Source organism: Trachurus trachurus (genome assembly GCF_905171665.1).
Source record: "Trachurus trachurus genome assembly, chromosome: 17".
Taxonomy (NCBI): Eukaryota; Metazoa; Chordata; class Actinopteri; order Carangiformes; family Carangidae; genus Trachurus; species Trachurus trachurus.
In genome coordinates, this window is record NC_139900.1 from 32,778,498 (window position 1) to 32,798,528 (window position 20,031).

A 20,031-nucleotide genomic window follows, 5' to 3' on the forward strand; every position below is an offset into this window, starting at 1 on the left:
ATTGATCAGTACAGAAAGTCTACAGCCTGCAATTCAATGTAAAGGGTAGAAAAATCAAAAGATTGCACACAATTGATCATCACACAGTCACTGAGGCCACAGCACATAAGAGCTGAGAGAGCTGGACTGTAAAACTGTTTTGCCAAATGATTTTAGTTTTGAGATTGTAATTTCTGTTTCAAGAAATGAGCCAAACCAATGGAGAAAAACTAGATAGATAGATAGATAGATAGATAGATAGATAGATAGATAGATAGATAGATAGATAGATAGATAGATAGATAGATAGATAGATAGATAGATAGATAGATAGATAGATAGATAGATAGATAGATAGATAGATAGATAGATAGATAGATAGATAGATAGATAGATAGATAGATAGATAGATAGATAGATAGATAGATAGATAGATAGATGGAGGTACTCTGTGATGATCCTGTCTCTGTGGGGATCAACTTTGAAACTCATCATAATATAAGAAATCATCCCTCTTGGCAGTTTTGAACAGTGATGTGATCATTTCGGTCAGTACACATTGCAAACAATATTAATGATCATTCTTTGTTGTTTTGTGTGCAGGTTTCTGAACGGTCATTGATCCAAAGCCGATAACATAAAACAATGATTTGCATCCTTTAGCACATACTGAATTACACCAGAGCATTATCTCTAAACAAAACAAATAATAATTTTTGAAATCTGACACTGTTACTCTTTGTTCTTTGAACTCAGAAAGTGGCGATTATCTCAGTTGTGTGAAGTTGAATTTGATCAGCTTTCTCCTTTTGGCCTTTGTTCACAAAAGAGTTTGTCCATGGCGGGTCCTTAGGGACCCTCCCAGCCCATCTTCATAATACACACACCTGATGCAGATACTGGGCCACTGGGGAATAGAAGAGCTTTTATTCTAACCTCACCATTCAGCTTGGATGGAAACATTTGTGGCTATACTACTGTATATACAGTAATTCTATAGGGGATGGTAAAGTTTCCTGTAGTAAATGCTACTGTATGGACTTAGTTATTCAAATGTAGCAAACAGGTTTTCCATGGGGTTACATAAGCCAGCTGGTTTTTGTCTGGCTGAGGCTTTAGCTGACTCTGAAGCAGGTGGAGTAACTGTAACTATATCACAGAAAATAAGTGAGTGTTTAATCTTCATCCACATAAGCAACTGTCAGTTACAATCATCAAAACACAATATCTAAGTTTACATTACACAACACAAATAGTATCAAGATACTTTCATTCTATAAAAAGATTTTACAAGATTTACTGTGTTTTGTTTCACAAGTTTCTTTCATAACTTTCTTTCCTTTTCTGACGTCTAAGTATTTGCTACTGATTTCATTTTATTCACGCTATGCTTTTAAATATGTGCAGAGCTTTGGTCATTTCTTTTTGTTTAAAGTGTGCTACTTAAATCAACTTGATGTGATTTCATTTGATGCGGAAAAGAGGAGATATCAAATATTGTTTGGATGAAAACAGATACAGGATGCAGCAGCAGAAGTGGGTCAATGCTTGAAACAAGGTATCTTTTATCCTGTTTCACTCCTTTATTGATGTTTGACACGTTACTAATTTTCTAACAAAAGTATTTTTATCTGCATCCTCATCTATTTCAGGAGAGCTTACTCGTCTGCCTCTGATAGGCCACCCAAACACCCCTGAGGGGAGGAGTTACAGCCTTTGGGCTCTTTGGTATTTGCTGAAACAATAAAGGACCTGTCGTTTCATCTAAGGGAGAGAGAGAGAGAAAGAGAGAGAGAGAGGGTGGGAGAAAAAAAAAGAAAAAAAAGTCAAATTTAAGCTTGAGTTGCTTCCCTGAAGTCATTTTCACTAACAGCATCACACATCTCCCCTCTAGGCAGAAAAAGCGCTGAAGGCATGGGAACAACGCAGTTAAAGATGCTAAAGCTTTTGCTATTATTGACCTTCACGGAGGTAAGAGATGATCACTTATAACATTATATGTTCATTTTCTGTAAAGCAATAAACATTTTATTATTATTGTGCAGTAGTTTTGATGTTTTCCCATTTATGATACATTGCACACTTCGTATATCCAGATAAAGAATAGTGTATAGCTGGAGGAGTTTTGAAACATAAGAACATTGGCTCTCTTGAGTGTCTCTGCTTTCAACAAGTGTGTGTGGCATGCCCAACCGTGGCTCAATAGACAAATTCATTCCAACCTGAAAGAAATACCTGCGCTGACCACTCCTGAGATCTGTGTTGAGTGAGGGTAATGTGCAGCCTGCTGCCTCTCATACTCCAAGAACATGATACAGGCCATAATTTGCCTCAGGATATAATGTGAAATACCGACAGCTTGCTGCTGCTGGAATGATGTCTTTGTCTTTACAATGTTTTTCCTGTCATTTCTCATCAAGTCATTTCCTCTTTTCATCCATTAATTTGCCACATTTTTGTCATTTACAGATTTGTGCTTCTCAAAATGGTAAATCATCTTCATTTACATTTGTAAAATGCTTAATTTTACAACTCAAACTACCCCAGAATAAAGCTTTTATTCAGGATATGAAAATACTATAAACACAGTTTTTTTTTTCTTCTCTATTCCCTTCAGACATCACAGTTTCAGTGTTTACGGTCACATCTAAGAGCATGACGGTGCAGTGGAAGGGGCTCACCGGTGCCAGCTCCTACAAGATCACAGCGACGCCCAAGAACTCCTCAAAATATCCCGTCTTTGCTCAGTTCAGTGGTAACTCTGTGATGGGCTCAGTCAACTCCCTGTCACCAAACACGCTGTACACCGTGCAGCTTGAAGCCATGGACAATGCTCTCAATGTCCTCAGCAGCGCACTGACCGAGGAGACCACAGGTCAGTAACAGCAGCACAGAGACAGGGATGTGATTATACAGCACTGTCACCGTAATGTAGGTACTTCAAGTATAAACAGAGTAAGAATGGTCTCGGTCATTGTCATTGTGATTCCAGATAATATTGGATTATGATGGCTAATGCAGGAGAAGCTATAGATCTATTAGATCTATAGAACTATTTTAATAATAAATGTATTCTTTTTTTTTTATACATTGGCAATATTTCTGTGGCTAAAACATCTCTGCTGTGAGGACCAGCTGCATGTCTTTGTATCATTTTTTTTTTTAATACAATAAACTAAAAATCATGAGTTCATGGATGGTAGTTTGGACAAAACAAGACTGGAGACAACATCATCTTGGATCTCCCTGGATTTTTCCCATTATTTGTTTGAGTTTAATAGATAAGTGCTCAATCAATACATCAGGAAAATAATTAATAAAGTGTAGAAATCTCATAGATCTCATAAAAATGCAAAAAAAAAAAATACATGTAGGGAAATAATGAAAATGCCAGTACTATTATTCTTCTATATAGAAAAGTATAAATGCTTTGTGTTTCAATTCTACCACAGCATTTATCATATTATCATATGTAAGAAAAAATTAAATAAATTGTCCTGTTGACATTCTGACACTGTTTTAATTCAGACGGTCATATCTTAAAGGCTTTTATTTTGCATCTGTGTTTCTTGTCCAGCTCCTGAGGTCCCTAGCATCATAAAGGCCTACTCCAAACGCAGCGACAGCATCACCGTAGAGTTCACAGAGGTTTCCGGGGCAACCGGTTACGTCCTGAGAGCAGAGACCGACGATTTCTTCTTCGAGACCCCAGTGAGCGGTTCCCCGGGCACCGTGGTGAATCTCCAGCCCACCACAAACTACATACTGAGCGTCATGTCGGTCAACTCAGGCGGGAGCAGCCAACCCTCCTACCCTGTTGAGAGCAAGACAGGTACGGCCAAAACAACCCAAAACTGGAGAGCTGAGTTGACTTTACACTGTCAAAGCTATTGTATTATTTTCATATACTGTAATATTCTCACTAATAGTGTCTAAATGGGATCATATTGATCTTTTCTATCCACTTTCACTTGTCCAGACTTTACACATTTGAAGCAGTTTACTCAAGATGCTTATCAGTGTATGAAGAGTGAAACGCTGCCCCTCTGTTGTTCCTGTAGGACAATAGCTTCTTATCTCATTCCGCCGGCCATAACGGCGTGTCATTTCATTGTCCATTGTCGCACTGTCCCGACTCTTTGCAGCCAACTCGGGAGGGTGGAAACTCTATCCATCCCTCTGCACTATACTATTCTCATGATCTGTAAAGAGAAACCATGAGAACTAGGTTGTCTCTCTTCGCAAAGGAGAAATGAATGTAACATAATCGCAGAGAAATTGTTGTCGTTTCACACCTCTTACAAAAAAAGTACGAAATCTGTGTGTTTGTACATTTAAGTTTGCTTTTTTTTCCTCATTAACCTTTATTTCTCTGTGTTCACCCTCGATTGCAGTTGTGATTGCTCCCATGTTAAACACCACCTCCCCTGGTAATGACACCATCGTTGTGACTTGGCCTCCCGTTGACTCTGCCGTCCTCTACACGCTCTGCATCATCCGACAAGGCTCCAGCTCCCGCCTCAAAGTGAACACCACGGACACCATGATGACCTTCGATGGTCTCGACGCTGGGACGACCTACTGTATCAAGGGCATGGCCTGGGACTCTGAGGGTCAAACTGGAGATGACACCACCATCTGTCAAATCACACGTAAGCACGATAAACGTGAAGTTGACGACAACGTGACATCATCTACGCTACACTACAAACCCCAGTAGGAAAAGTTGGTGGTCACATTATTTCTTTTTTTGTCTTTCATATCCAGGTCCCCCAAGCACAGATGTGACGGTCCAGGTGACGGGGATCGGTCGGTCTCTTGGCATCGCTGTGTACTGGCTGCAAGCGCAGGGAGCCGACAGTTACATGGCATTCACCTCCAATGGCCAAAACTGTAGCTCTTCAGTTACCTACTGTCAGATCATACCTGTAGAGTGTGGCCAGAACCACTCTGTCATTGTCACATCCTATAACAAAGCTGGTCCCAGCAGCCCCTCACAACCAGCTGACTACATCACATGTGGGTATATAACACACGCTCAGCCACGTACAGCATACTTACTTGAAATATCAATCACAAATAATCTGTATACAGTGGCATGGAAATCAATCTGAACAGTTAAGTAAGTGGAAGATGAAATGATCTCCAAAAGGCATAAAGTTACAGATGACACATTCCCTTTACATTTTAAACTTTTTTTTTCTTATTTGCATTTTTTACATTTTCAAAATGACAGAAAAGGGAAAGGGCCCACAGCAAAGGTTTGGCCATCCTGCATAGTTAGTACCTAGTAGCCCCCCCGGCTGCTGCTTTGTTTCCCTTTTCACTTTAAAATTGTAGAAAACAAAATACACTGATATTGCTTATTGCAAATGAGTGTTTCATGTTTAACTTTATGCCTTTTGGAGATCATTTCATCTTCCACTTGCTTCACATGAACAGAAATTTTGACCAGGGGTGCCCAAACTTTTGCATGCCACTATAAATGCTTATTTTTTTGCTTTTGACAAGAGTTAGATGAGAGTTTTGTTGCCACTCATATATAAAGCTACAGCCGAAAGTCAGTTAACTCTCTGTACAGACTGGTTAAGTATAGAGGTGCTGTCAGACACATTATGTTGTCTTTGTACAGCCATGTTCTGGATAGGTATTTTCCCCCGCTGCCAGTCTTATGCTGCACTAATCATCTCCTTCTTGTTGATTTATATTTGTCAGCTACTACCACAGCTGCTACAAATAGTCAAACGATTCCTTTTTTCTATCCCTGAACCTCCATGTCTCTTTTTTTCTATCAGATCCATGTCCACCAGAGAACAGCTGGGTGGAGGAGCCCACTGCAGGCAACTGCTCTCTGGTGTGGGACGAGGTGCCGCTGGTGGAGTACTACATGGCTTTCATAAAGAGAGACGACGGGACCGAGATGTCGTGCAACACCACTGACACCACCTGCACATTTTTCTGCATGTGTGGCTACACCTACCTCACCTCCGTCTTCCCTTACAACCAGGGCGGCTCCAGCCCTTATTCACACGTCCGCAACTACACCACCAGTATGACCACCACACAACTGCTTCTGTATTTTTAATTCCATATTACTTGTACTTTGCATTATGAGCAACAGTTTTACAAGCCACTGGCTTCATTTCACTGCCATGTGAAGCGCTTGTTGGCTCCAAAATCTCAGATGTATGAGTTTCCCTGAAGCTCCACCACGGCATTGTTGTAAAAACATGCTCTTTTTTTGGCAAATGGTTAAAGGAGCTATAACGGGAAAAGCACAGGTGTAATTAATGATACTGGGTGTTCCTTATTTTACACCTGTGCCCTTTTCTGGAATGACGCACCCACGTGTTTGCTATAAAAAGCTGCAGTTCTTCAAAGAGAACAAAACTGTGATGGATTTATTTTTCAAGTTCCTGTAAAATCACACTGTACTGGCATGAAGTGAAAACAGTGGCTGTCAAGAAGGTAAACGACAACACCTGTGCGATCCGTTGCCCATTGTCAGTTATTATTCTCACCTATCTTTTGCATTTCTTCTCCCTCCCCAGTTCCTTGCTGCCCACAGGGTGTTACCATACAGCTGGTTTCTTCAGAGACCCTGGAGATCATGTGGTCACCGGTCAAAGGGGCCGAGCTTTACGAGACAACAGCACAAGAGACCAGTGATGTCATCCACTGTAACGACACGGCTCCGGTGTGCGCCCTGTCAGACCTGAGGTGCAACACGGCTTATTCTGTGACGGTCACGCCTTGCAGCGAGTTACGAGGATGCAACCGCACCTGTACACCACACACTCATGAAACAGGTATCAACCGGTGGCATCTCACACCATGAGGAAGGGGTTAGATGAGTAGATCTAGACCACTCTCATGTCATTTTTTCATTTCATTTATTGTTTATTTGACGAGGACAGTGCACATTAATGAACAATTGGTGACGCACACATGACGTCATGTAAATATGCCAGATTTAGCTCAAAGCTAATTTCCATCCATGTCTGCACAATGTACATGAAGCCTCTGCTGGTTAGCTTAGCATAAATAGTGGAAACAAGTGGAAATGGCTAGCTTTGCTCTTTCCAAAATAAACAAACTGCAGCTTAGGGTAACCAGACCCCCCAAAAAACAGACCATTTTTATGTCGGACAATGTGGGAGAACCTAAAATGTTGATAGAGTCTAAGTTTTAGAAAGAAAACACACACACACAGGTCTCTCTCTGAAAGAAGGAGCTGTCAACCTGTCTGTACATGCAATTGTGTGAGTGTGTGTGGAGAGTCAGAGGAGTCTCTAATCAATAAATGCAGCTGGATAGGTCAGTGGGTATTGTAATGCCATTGACTTTGAATTGGGAGACTCAGTGTTTGGATCCCAGTCATGGCTCTTATAGCGCCTGGGTCGACAAGCAGAAGAAGAGCTTGCTTTCTTATAATGAACAGTGACCTGATCACAGCGTATTGTGTTTTATTTAATTACTAGTAAGAACTATCAGGGAATGTAAGGTAAGATAATAGTATGGTGGTCCTTTATAGTTACTGAAAAAAATATGAAAATAGTATTGATCTTTTAGTTTCACTCTCAGCACAGTTATAATGTTAAACTTTAACAAAAACGTCTCACGCTGCATTCAGACATGTCTTCATGACGTCCCTTGTTCCCTGTCTGTGTCTCTGCAGCTCCGTGTTCTCCAGAGATCCTGAATATGACACAGACAAACAGCTCTACATACAGAGTCCTCATCACCAACCCCAACACACAAAGCACTAACTACACCATCAACGCCATCGGACGCTATAACACGCACACTTGTCGGACAAGAAACAGCTCCTGTGAGCTCACAGAGCTGCCCTGCGGTTCAATCTATGAAGTCACTGCAGTGGCCACCTCAGCCGTGGGACGGAGTCTACCTGGATTCAGTAAACCTTTAGAAACAGGTACGATAGTATTGTTGTCACTAGGATTAAATATTTTCAAGATATTATGCATCATTGTGGTCATTTGAATGACCCTACATAACACAAAAAAGGTGACACGCTACACCATCAAGAAGTGTAAAAACAAGCAGCTGCTATCTTAAAACAGGGGAGATAAGCGCTGATCCTATTGTAATTATAATACAACTCTGCATTAAGATAAGAGTAAGAACAACTAAGCCAGGCCTTTACACATAATAATTCTAGTATTGATTATGGATCTGTATTCCTCTTCCCAAGGTCCATGCTGTCCCATGTTTGTGAATGTGACTCAGGTCACCCAAGCTATGACCAACGTGACCTGGTCACCTGGTCGTGGGGCACGCTCCTACATCACCGCCCTCACGTCGCCACGCGGACATGCTAAATGTCACACTCTGGACACCCACTGCCTGATGGGATGCATCACCTGTGGCACCAACTACAGCGTCAACCTGGAAGCCATCAGCAGCACGGGACACAAGTCTGAGTGCAAATATCACGGATTCTCTTCCAGTGAGCACGTACATTCAGAATATACAGTATATCCAGTGCAGGGGAAAAAAACATGCACTTGCACACTCAATCCATCTTGTGATCAATCAAAATAGGAGTGGGTAATCACCAGTCACAGGTGATCAATGGTGAAGTGAAATAGAAAGATGAAACATTTTAAAACATGTTCACATGCACACAAGCCTACCTATTTCAGGGTGTGAGGTAAGGAGGGTGGGGGTGGTTGCACTTTATCATGACAGGAAGTCACATTCTGCCCCTCATCACTCTGTTGCAGGTCCCTGCTGTCCGACAGGAGTCAAGCTCTATCGCAGGGCCAACAACTCTCTCAGGGTGTACTGGCGCTCTCTGGGCCGACAGATCCACAACCACACGGTGGAGCTGTACGGGACGGGAGCCAACTACACCTGCATCGCAGCTGCCGGTGGCATGTACTGTGATATCCAAGAGGACACATGTGGGGACGTCTACACAGTGTTGGCAGCACCTGTGGGACAGAATGGGGTCAAAGTCAACTTCTGTCAGCCCAGGACATACTCAGGTGGGTCATAGTGGACTCTGAGATGGTTGATGTTGCAGTTTTTTATTTGTTTTTGTAACTTGTGCTTCTGAATTTTGTCATTTTTCTCAGTTCCCTGCCCAGGAAGTAACGCTGGCATGGGTAAGTATCCACTAAACAGACCCTGGTTCAGTGTTGAGGTTAAAGTTATATGAGTATTTTGATACTGCTCTCGTGTCTCTATTAAGCTTGAACCAGGAGTCAGTTGGGTTGAAGATTATTTCTAATGAAGTTAGGAATGAGATGTTTGAAAATAGATGCTGCACTAAACTCTCCGCTCTCTTTTTTTTCTCAAGTGATATCTCGTGGAAAAAGAAGCTTGAATTAAGTAAGTCATTTTTTGTTACTAATGTCCCCCAGATAAGAACATACTGTATGTACAGTCCTCAGACCACATGAAAACTGCGTTGTGTAACAACCTGAGACAAACAAACGTGCTTTCGTTGGGAGCATGTGTGAAAGAAATTGTCGAAACTTCTTTCACACGACGCATCCATTGTAGTTCACAGCTTGAAGGCTATCTTGTGACAGCATCACAGGCCTCCATAAATTGACTCTACCTATAGTGTACTGGTATAACAATGAGAGCATATAGCCAGGCGGGAACAGGTGAGGCCGATCTCTGTCATGTCTTTACCTCTGGGACGTCTTCAATACGTGTCTGTCTATAAAACATGGAAACAAGAATGCAGGGAACGTGACTCACTCGGGTAAATGATGATGGAGATCTACTGCGGGAATGTGACACCGATATCTCGCTGTGTCATGATGAGTGGTTGTAAGATGATAGATGTTTAATAGCCCCTGACTCAGTGTGACAAAACAGCCTTTTATTAAGGGTGATGGATCCGTACAGAAGCATTCATAATGTCTTGTCTTGTCCTCCCATCAGCACCAGCACCAGCAGCCACCATGGACAGAGGACTGTGTTTACACCAGCTGTGCAGCTGTGAAGATCCAGTTCATTAAGATGAAATATCAATGTTTAGGAATATCTCTGTTTTGTTGTTACTGCTGTTTGCAAGAGAAACTGTGACAAGCGGTTTCTGTTGAATAAAAAAAAACAAAAAAGCTGAAACAATAATTAAAACAAACAACAAAAATGTGTTTGGGGGTTTAAAAAAATTAATAACTGTGGGCATTTATCCTGTGTATTTGACAAATATTTTGCATATTACTACTATTACTTTATAATTGTAGGATACATGTTCATTCAGATGCAATCACTACAGCTGCCCTTTCTTAATGAGACTTGATGTACCCTCACCATGTAATGAAATGTAGTGTTAATGCAAAGGAAGCAGAAAGTGAAACTCTACACCCTAGATCATATCACTCAAAGACAAATACATGTAATAATAAATTTAAATGAACAGATTTCTCCAAGTAGAAGACCTCCTTACGGCTGCTGTGTGACGTTTCTGGGCTAGCCCTAAAGCAGGTTGGTGACCTAGGAGGTCACAGAAGTGGGGCAGCAGGTATCCATCTCTTCGGCCTGGAGTCATGCATAGCAAGTCCTATGGATGATATGTCTGATCGGATTGCTGAAGATAGATTCAGTGTTACCTCTGCTATCACTGGATTTGTTTTCTCTCAGTTGACAGACGACAACAATAAAGCACAACGCTTTGCATTACAACACTCTGCTGTTGGTCTTCTTTCATGAGGTCGAGATGTTTTGTTCTGGTGTGTGGGTTTGGATACAAGAGCTTTAGTCAGGGCTTCAAATGTAATCCAGAGAGAAAACGATCTAAGAAATTTAGAATATTTATTTATTTGTTAATTTATTGATCAGGGACAGTATATATTGATCAACATGTCAGTTTCAATATCTACTGTATGTAAATGAGTCACAGCTACCCATAATGGCTAATTTTCATCTGTTGTCCCTGGGGCAGGTTGGTAACAGTTAACGTCCTGTTATCAAAATACCACTACAACAATACAATAGAATGCAGTTCAACAGCATGTATAAATACGTACATTACAGAAATGACAAATACTGTAAAATCAGAGTGTGTGGACTGCCATAATAATAATAATAATAATAATAATAATAATAATAATAATAATAATAATAATAATAATAATAATAATAATAATAATAATAATAATACAAACCAATGGTTGACATTTTAGTGAAAACCATAAATTTAAACCTCATACAATGGATAAAGAAATTGCCAGGGGATCACTAAAGTCATTTTGATGTATTGTATGGGGACCAGTAATGTTTGTAGAATCTGATAGCTGTGGATTAAATGGTACCATAATAGTGTAATAACACTGAGACTTATATACGTAGATTGATAGATAGTGTGTGTTGTGACTCTTTAATAATTCACTGTAAACTCCACCTAACGAATGTGGTTAAGATTGCAATTTCTGTGTCTGCCTAATGGATTATAGCTCTAAACTTTACTAATATAGAACGTCTCTGGTGAAACTAGCAGTATTTTAGTTTTGCCCTGTCACACCAAGTGAACATTTTCACACCTTATTGAGTAAAAATCTTTACAATTTTGGACTATGTAGACAGCTGAACAGTATTCTGTACATCAGGTGTTACTTTAGACTTCATTCCCTGTGTGTCAACAAACAGCACTTGGCTGATCACGTTGTTTCTCACCAAAACAGGTGTGGTGGCCAAAAATCCCAGAGGTGCACTTTGACAATTGCCAGGATGAATTCACAAAACGTGTGCATGTGTTCAGGATCGTTCCCGCATGTGGCAAACACAAGGTACCCGGCCCTCAGGCAGATAGATTTCAGGATGATGATCTGCAGGCTCACAATGGGACAAATAACAGTAAGAACAAACACAAGCAACCGGGGAGAGTTTAAGAAAGAGGCAGAGGTTTGTACCTTTTGTCTAAAACCCTTTTTGTCACACACTGCAACAACACGCAACAAGCTATCACATTTAAGTATCACACAAGTCACGCCATGAGCAGAATATACTGAGATAGAAAACTGGGATATAGCGGTAACAGGGACAGGAAATCCTCATACACTTTCCTTAAAACAGTAATTAAGTTATGAGTCTATTATTGTTTGCTCACAAAAAGCATGTTTTCTTTACAAACTGATCACGTTTCAGTGAAAGGTCAAAATGAATTGAGACATGATTGACATTCAGACATTTGCTATTTAAAAAAAACTACTTTTTTATCGAGATTTTAACAAACCATCAAAACAAAATAATATTGAACAACCACATTTTACTCCACAGTAACAGCAACTGAGTTTGTATTTCAAATGTATTAAAATGAAGGCCCTGCTCCGCACAATAAACAGTAACCACAGCTCTCTGATATTAGGGAAACACACTCTTAATCCAATATCATATTTCCCAAAAGACCAACAGTCAGGATTATAGGAATAATAAAAAACCCATCATGTCATTGGCCAATGGCCACTTTATAGGGCTGTTTACATAAGATGTCTATTCACCACAAACATAAGCAGTATGAAAACTATACTTAAAATGTTGTGTAGTGCATTTGTACATGAAAGTATATTTGAATTAATTTACACATGGATGATAAACTCATTCCACTTTTCCTGTAATGAGACAATCTCTTCCTTTAAAGTTTTACATTACATGTGGCTGAGATGTGGAATTTTTCTAGATAATGGGTGAAACTGGAGCTTCATTTTTTGACATGATATGAAACATATGTAAAAGCTATTTATCACACAGACAGAGCACAATGTGAACAAATGGGGGTAATTCCACCTCCCTTGCAATATCTACTGGTGTGCCTCAGGGATCGATCATAGGGCCATGAATGATTGTTCTACATGCATGTAAACAGCCTGCACAAACATGATGTGATGTTTGAAAAGTGTAATGATATTAAGAAACAGAAATAGCTCAAGCATGTTCCTTCAGATCCAGCAACTTGAGATGGAAACTGTGTAAATGGGAAATATAAATTTCATGATCATTTATGCTGCATATTAGTTGCAATACAACTTCTTTAGTTTTGTATTTTAGACTGATGAGATGATCAACACATAAGACACTCACTCATACTATACAAGTTTAAGACTCATTTGATCTATAAACATATTTCCACAGCCTGAACACATGAAATAAAGCGAAGAATTTTTGTTTATCTTTCAGTAGCAAATGTGTGGCTTCTCTTTCTGATTTAGTCCTCCATTTCCACCCCAATTAGGACCAAACTGCTTAAAGGGATAGTTCAACATTTTGGCAAATTGGCCCATTGCCATAATCGCTATAGTCATAGCAGTAGGTTCGTTACCTTTATTTGTCGGTGTAAGCTATTTTTAGAACGGAGGAGCGGAGCGGCAGGCTGTTCAGAGCTACACTATGGAGGCTAATGGAATTTCTTGGTTTCCCTCATCAAACTCATCAAATACAAAATCCCAAAACTCCAAAACGCTTTCGTGGACAAGTTGTGACCTGCACAATCACCACGCTATGAGATAATAATGGAACGTTACGAAACGGAGCCGTTTTCGAGGTAAATACAGAGTCTGCTTGCTGAAAAACTGTCCCTGAACGCAACGCGCATCAGCGGTTTTGCATGAATTTACCTCTAAAACAACTCTGTCTCGTAACGTTCTATTATTATCTCATAGCGTGGTGATTGTGCAGCTCACAACTTGTCCACGAAAGCGTTTTGGAGTTTTGGGATTTTGTATTTGATGAGTTTGATGAGGGAAACCAAGAAATTCCATTAGCCTCCATAGCGTAGCTCTGAACAGCCTGCCGCTCTGCTCCGCCGTTCTAAAAATAGCTTACACCGACAAATAAAGGTAACGAACCTACTGCTATGACTATAGGGATTATGGCAATGGGCCAATTTGCCAAAATGTTGAACTATCCCTTTAAGCCTTTCTCAAAAATATATTATAAGTTCCAATCAGTACAAAATCTAATGGTCAGTTTATTAAAAATCAGATGCAAATGACAAACACAATTTTGTCCATGGCTGTTTTTCTAACCAACAGAAGTTCAACAGGGAAACCATTATACAATGATGCCAGCATTTCTGCGAAAAATGACATCAATCCAGGAAGGATGTTGTAGGGGGGGACATGGGTCAGTTCACTTTTCAGTATGTCATACAAAGGAGATAATGTTACTCCATAGCAGGCCAATCCTGTTCCTGTACAACGAAGGGAGAATAATTAATGAGAATTAGATATTTAGAGAGAAATCGGTGTCACGGCTTATGTTTTTTTTTTATCCTCAGAGCTAAGTTGGCCAGGGCAGACACAAGCTGCAAAGTTATTCAAACTTAAATATTGCGGGAACTTGAGGAGCAGTTTGAATGTACCTGGGGTGGGGAAGTGAAAGCGCCCCCGCCTCCACCTAACAAGTCACATACTTTGTTTCCTTCTCATGATGACAGAGCGCCCACAGGCCTGTCCTCATTTAGGATGGATCCTGATTGGTTCCCACGGAGTTGATCTACAGCACTCATCATGTAAAGTTTTCAGATGAACTCCTGAGTGCAGAGGCCGCATATGGATGTAAAATACTGAAGCTTTGACTTTAACAATGGATAAGATGTGGATGTTTTACCCATCAGTCATTATTTTGTCTGTCATACAGGTAATTATACATTTTATTTTATTTTATTTTATCCTATTTCAGATTTTAACTGCTATTTAATAGTTTGTAGTTAATTTACTTTTCTCTCTCTCTCTTTTTTTTTTAGATGCCACATGTTTTTGCTACAGGTGAGTGCTCTGACTGATAACAGTTCATGTGAAAAGCAGAGTGGTTTGAAGCTAACTATAGATTTGATATACTTTTTTTTGTCCATCAATAATAAGGCAATTGAGACACAGTTTTTCCAGCAATACAGTACAAATCCAAAAGCTTGCTCAAATTAACATTTCGTGTTCTTCAAGTTGATCAATTTACAGCTTTATGTTTGCAGATGGCCTCAAAATTGAATTAAAAAAAAGAAAAAAAAAACATTCAGTGAACTCCACTACGGATATAAAATATGGTGTAATGATAGATTAAAATAAAACCATGAGCAAAAAAAGAAGTAAAAGCATCCGGTAGTCGTTAATTATTCTCACACTTTATCCGGTGAATGGCAATGAAGCGTAAACTCTCCTGATGAGAAGCATCTTTGCTGGACGACTATGTGAAAATAAGTTATTTCATAATTTTGAGTGCTTCACGTTTTGTGTGTTCACCACCCAGACATATTGTTGGGAACTGGAAGAGTTGTTCCTATTAAGATTAACAATGACATGTTAATGATGATAATAGCAGCTAGACACCTCACCACAAGAGGGCCACCACCTCACATGTCATACATAGTGGGGCCAAAAATAGTTCATAATATCAAATGAACTAATGTCTGTTTTGTGGGTTCAAATTATTCTTTATGGTAAGAATATGACCAACACTTGCCAAACAAAAGTGATCTGAACCCAACCTCTGTTCATGTATGGTGCTTGCAATCTAAGCATGGAAATGAATTATAGTTCACATTTATGGATAATAACAGAGAATATTCTGTCTTTCATTTAGAAGTAAGATCAAATGTATCATACACTGACTGCACAATATAATTTCACACAGATTTTACACAGCTTTTACAAGTACTTTACAAAGTGTTGCTTTTCTCGTTAATGGATAGGGAAGTTGATTAATTAAAATCAAAGTGGGTATTTTTTTTCTTTTTTTCAGGATGTGATATTGTGTCAGTGACATCTTCTTCAGCATCAACACTCAAGGTGGTTTGGAGCATGGACACTGGAACCTCAGTTTTACTGGAGCTGAGAGTTGTGAACTCAACCAGCATCGCCCCAGTGGTGGTGATGCAGTCAGCCCCCAGCACACAGAGGCTGATTCAGGGGTTAAGACCTGGACATGTCTATCAGGTGTCACTGAAGGTCTTTGAGTATTATACTGTTGTGTGCACGGACGTTGAAATAACCATTACAGGTAACGTCATAAAAAAAAAATATTTAGAAGAATTCTTTTTTTTCTTTTATTAATTTCATTTTATAATTCCTTATCTTACATTCCCACAGTGCCCGCCACATCTCAGATCACCTTTTCAAGAGCTATATCAAGTACATCTATACAGTTTGAGTGGTCCAGCGTCATAGGGGCAGACAGTTACATCTTGTTTGTGGAGGAGCTGTTCAGCCGTCCCACAAGGAAATACAACCAGACATTCACAACCCTGAGTGGACGAGTGGACGGCCTGACACCCTCCACAACGTACAACTGTTACATTCACTCCTCCAACAGCGCTGGGAGGGGTGCCCAAAGTAATATCAGGACAATCACGACATGTAAGTGCACATAAGATGCTGGCTTAGTTGACAATGATTCAGATATTTGAAACAACTTAACTGCAACAAAGGTGGCGATTTTTCTAAAAATGTGGAGAGTAACATCTGTATTTTTTCTTGGAAGTGGTGCAGCCACCGACCGGAGTGGCCCTTGTAGCGACGGGAAAGAGCACGGCCCGAGTGACCTGGAACTCTGTGAGCAAAGTCCTGCTTTATCAAGTGGCCTTGAGCGACAACGACAACCCCGACAACGCCCCGGTCATCAGGAACACTTCAGCAACGACCATGGATATCAGTAATCTGGAGCCCTGCTCCACCTACACAGTGGGAGTATCGTCAGTCAATGTCTTCCTGGTGCCTGGGGAGGCCTCTAACGTTTCACACACTACCTCAAGTGAGTATTTTAGCAACATAAGGGATTGATACTGTAGGCTCACATTATCCCTGGTGTTTTGTTGCATTGTTGGCTTTAAATCCTCATTTTACAAGGCCACACAGGCCCTGATGGAGGTGATAAAATATAGAGGGTATTGTTATTTAATACTTAATGATGTATACATCCTATGCATGAACAGGTACAGTACGTATTAGGGGTGTCACGATTTCGATTTTTTATCGAAATCGATCGAAATTACGTCACAATCTCGAGCATCGAAGTCAAAGAGAGGATCGACGGGGCATGATTTTGATTTTTGGGGGCATGTTACCTTTATATTGTAAAGAAATTATTTAAATGTGACCATTAGTGCCTATGTGATACATTATGGAAATTGCATCACTTATATGTATCCCATCTTTTGAAATAAGATTTACTGTACAAAATTTGATGAATAAAACCAATGATCGTAGACTAGACTAGTCTGAAAATAGCATAGGCATCTGGGCTGTAAGAAAAAGAAAAAAAATCGAGAATCGAATCGAATCGTGACCCTAAAATCGAAAATCAAATCGAATCGAGGATTTGGAGAATCGTGACACCCCTAGTACGTATATATTCTTCTGTTTGTCATTCCAGATTAGGCGATATACCTTGGATTATCCCTAACTGTGACACTACTTACTGTATATAACCCCATCAAAACATTACAATTAACATAAACAACTATTCAGTATTTTTCTAATTCTTTTCCTTCAGCCATAAACCCGGTGACGTCAATCTCTGTGGACTACAGCTGCTCCGCCGGCATGGTGACAGTGACTTGGGATTTGGTGTTTGGGGCCAACCTGTACAGGGCCACAGCTGTCGATGGCACAGGCGCATCCCTTAACTGCACCTCGGACTCCTCTAGCTGTCAGATCACCATGCTTAAATGTGGGGAGAAGTACCAGGTCCAAGTCACAGCCATCTCTGACGACTGTGAGAGCACGTCCAACATCTCCTCCCTGTTCGAGACAGGTGAGTGGAGCACCTGCTCGCGTGGAAACGACAAACGTGGCTTTGCATTGGCCTGTCTCACTTTTCAATGCTTGTATTGTCTGCGCACTCATCACCTGTCTCTATACGTTTCCCACGTGCATGTATATACACTTTCTCATTGCATAACTTATTGTCACACACACACTGACTCACATTTCTGGACATACTCTAAGCTCTTCATCTCTAACCTTCCCCATAAGTCTGTCCTCTGGGAAGCTGTTAAGGTTCCTCCCATGGTGTCCAATGCTCTTTTTCTGTGCACAGCAGTGAAACACACCCTCTCATTAGTCACCAAGACCTGCCATCCAACACCAGTCAATCTAAAGGCCTTTACAGTCTATTGAAATAAGAGGAATAATCCCAAAGGTCAGCTATAGTATCAGTGTGGAAAGTAAAAAGGTGAGGGAGACACAACACACACACACACCCACCCAAATAGTCCGCCCTGAGAAGTGATAGTGTCTCGTATGCACACACACAAGGAGTCGGGTCTCTGGTCCTTTAGACAGGTATTGTCTAAAGGAAAAACTGCTAAACTGCTATTGTTGGATCTGCTCTAAGTATCCACCTCTTGAACAACTATAGCATTTTACAAAGTTCACCAATTCGTATCAACTCCACTCCTCACGTAGCCAAGGTTTGGCGAATTTCCAGTCCACAACTTTGTATTTAAAGCAGAAGTAAGTGATATATTTGTGTTAATATAAGTCTTAAATAGTTATATCTTCCGACAGCAATCACTTACATAGAGTGTTTGGACCGAAACACGGGTCTGTCAGTCCCTCTGCTCTGCTCTGAGCCGAGGAGAAAACTTTTCTCGCATCCTACAGTTTTTATCCAATGAGGAGAGAGAACGGCATGCAGGGCTGTGTGTGCAGCCAAGGGACGCCGTGAATGTGGCGACGTAGGGACGAGGACTGTTATGGTGCGTTCAAGGCAACCCGTAACTCATGTTTTTCCGACCTGTGAAGTTGTACCAGTTCGATCTGGTACGAGTTCACGGGTCGGAAGTTACGAGTGGCCGTTATAGTGACTTTCACCGGTAAAACAGGTCGGAAAAACACGAGTGGGTTGCCTGGAACGCTACAAAGTCGTAAGTTGTGACTTGAAGCTGTACTTTACGGTTTCAAAAGCCTGCCTGGAATGCAGCATTACCCAAAACGACTGGATCGCTTACTTCTGCTTTAATTTCTCATTTGTTGTGGACCTCTGTCTGATCCGTTCTTCTCTTCTCTTCTCTGTCCAGTCCCTTGTGCTCCAGCTGATCTGGAGACGCGTCATGATTGTGCCAGCAACGCCATCGTCTTTAGCTGGCAGCCCACAAACAACACCTTCTACTACGTGGCCAAAGCAGTGGACAGCACTGGGAAAGTGACAGAGTGCAGGACGGTGGACAACACCTGTTACTTCACTAATACGGGCTGCGGCCAGTACTACACATACAGCGTGTACTCTGTCAGCTCTGAATGCAACAGCGAGCCCAGCGAGCCTGAGTTTGTCCGAACCTGTGAGTACACCTTGATTTGTTTTGATTACACTGATCTAAATCCACGGAAGGAGGAGATAAAGTAAGAGAAAGGAGCATGCATGACGCACTTCTACTTCTTTCTTTTATCCAGCTCCTTGTCTACCTACAAATGTAAAGACAGCAGCTGACTGTCACCCTGACATGCTGATCACAACCTGGGACTCTGCAGCCGGAGCTCTCTCCTACACTGTAGAGGCACAGGGAAACACAGGAGAAACGTACAACTGCACCTCGTCCTCCAACAGCTGCGCAGTCGCCGGTGTGCCGTGTGGTGAACACCTCAGTGTGTGGATCGTCGCCTCCAATGACAGATGCACCACTAACCGGGTGCTGGGAGAGGTGGCTCAGACCGGTATGTTCTTCTGAGAGCTCTGTGAGACAACTGTAGGATATTATTTATGGTCCTCATGCTGTGAAAACATGAACATTCAGTTGTTTAGTAAAAGACTGGTCTCACAAACAAACTTTTTCCACTCTCTTCAGTTCCCTGCACGCCCATCAATATCTCAGCATCGGCCAATTGCAGCCAAGACTCTGCAATGGTCAACTGGGTCACAAGAGCGGGATCTGTGTTCTACATCGCCACCGCTCGGGATGTCGATGGAAATACGCACAGCTGCAATTCAATGGGCACCGACTGCTTGATTGAAGGTCTAAATTGTGGAAGGAATTACACTACCAGCGTTATTGGCACCAATCTCAAATGCAACAGCACCGCCAGCGAGGAGGTCACCTTTATGACAGGTAGGTCACACACTTGGATTACATGAACGTCA

At 41.1% G+C, this 20,031-nt stretch overlaps 1 protein-coding gene across 1 annotated transcript; it reads left to right on the forward strand.

Annotated features, from left to right (window-relative positions):
- Window positions 1-1,893: 1,893 nt before the first annotated feature.
- Window positions 1,894-9,201, forward strand: fndc7a (fibronectin type III domain containing 7a; the record flags this gene model as incomplete). The annotated part of the gene is made up of 13 exons (XM_083991374.1): window positions 1,894-1,950; window positions 2,449-2,467; window positions 2,597-2,854; window positions 3,557-3,811; window positions 4,374-4,631; window positions 4,747-4,998; window positions 5,775-6,029; window positions 6,531-6,788; window positions 7,658-7,915; window positions 8,195-8,449; window positions 8,727-8,990; window positions 9,081-9,110; window positions 9,197-9,201. The coding sequence occupies 13 exons, from the start codon at window positions 1,894-1,896 to the stop codon at window positions 9,199-9,201; spliced, it is 2,424 nt and encodes an 807-aa protein (XP_083847500.1).
- Window positions 9,202-20,031: the final 10,830 nt, after the last annotated feature.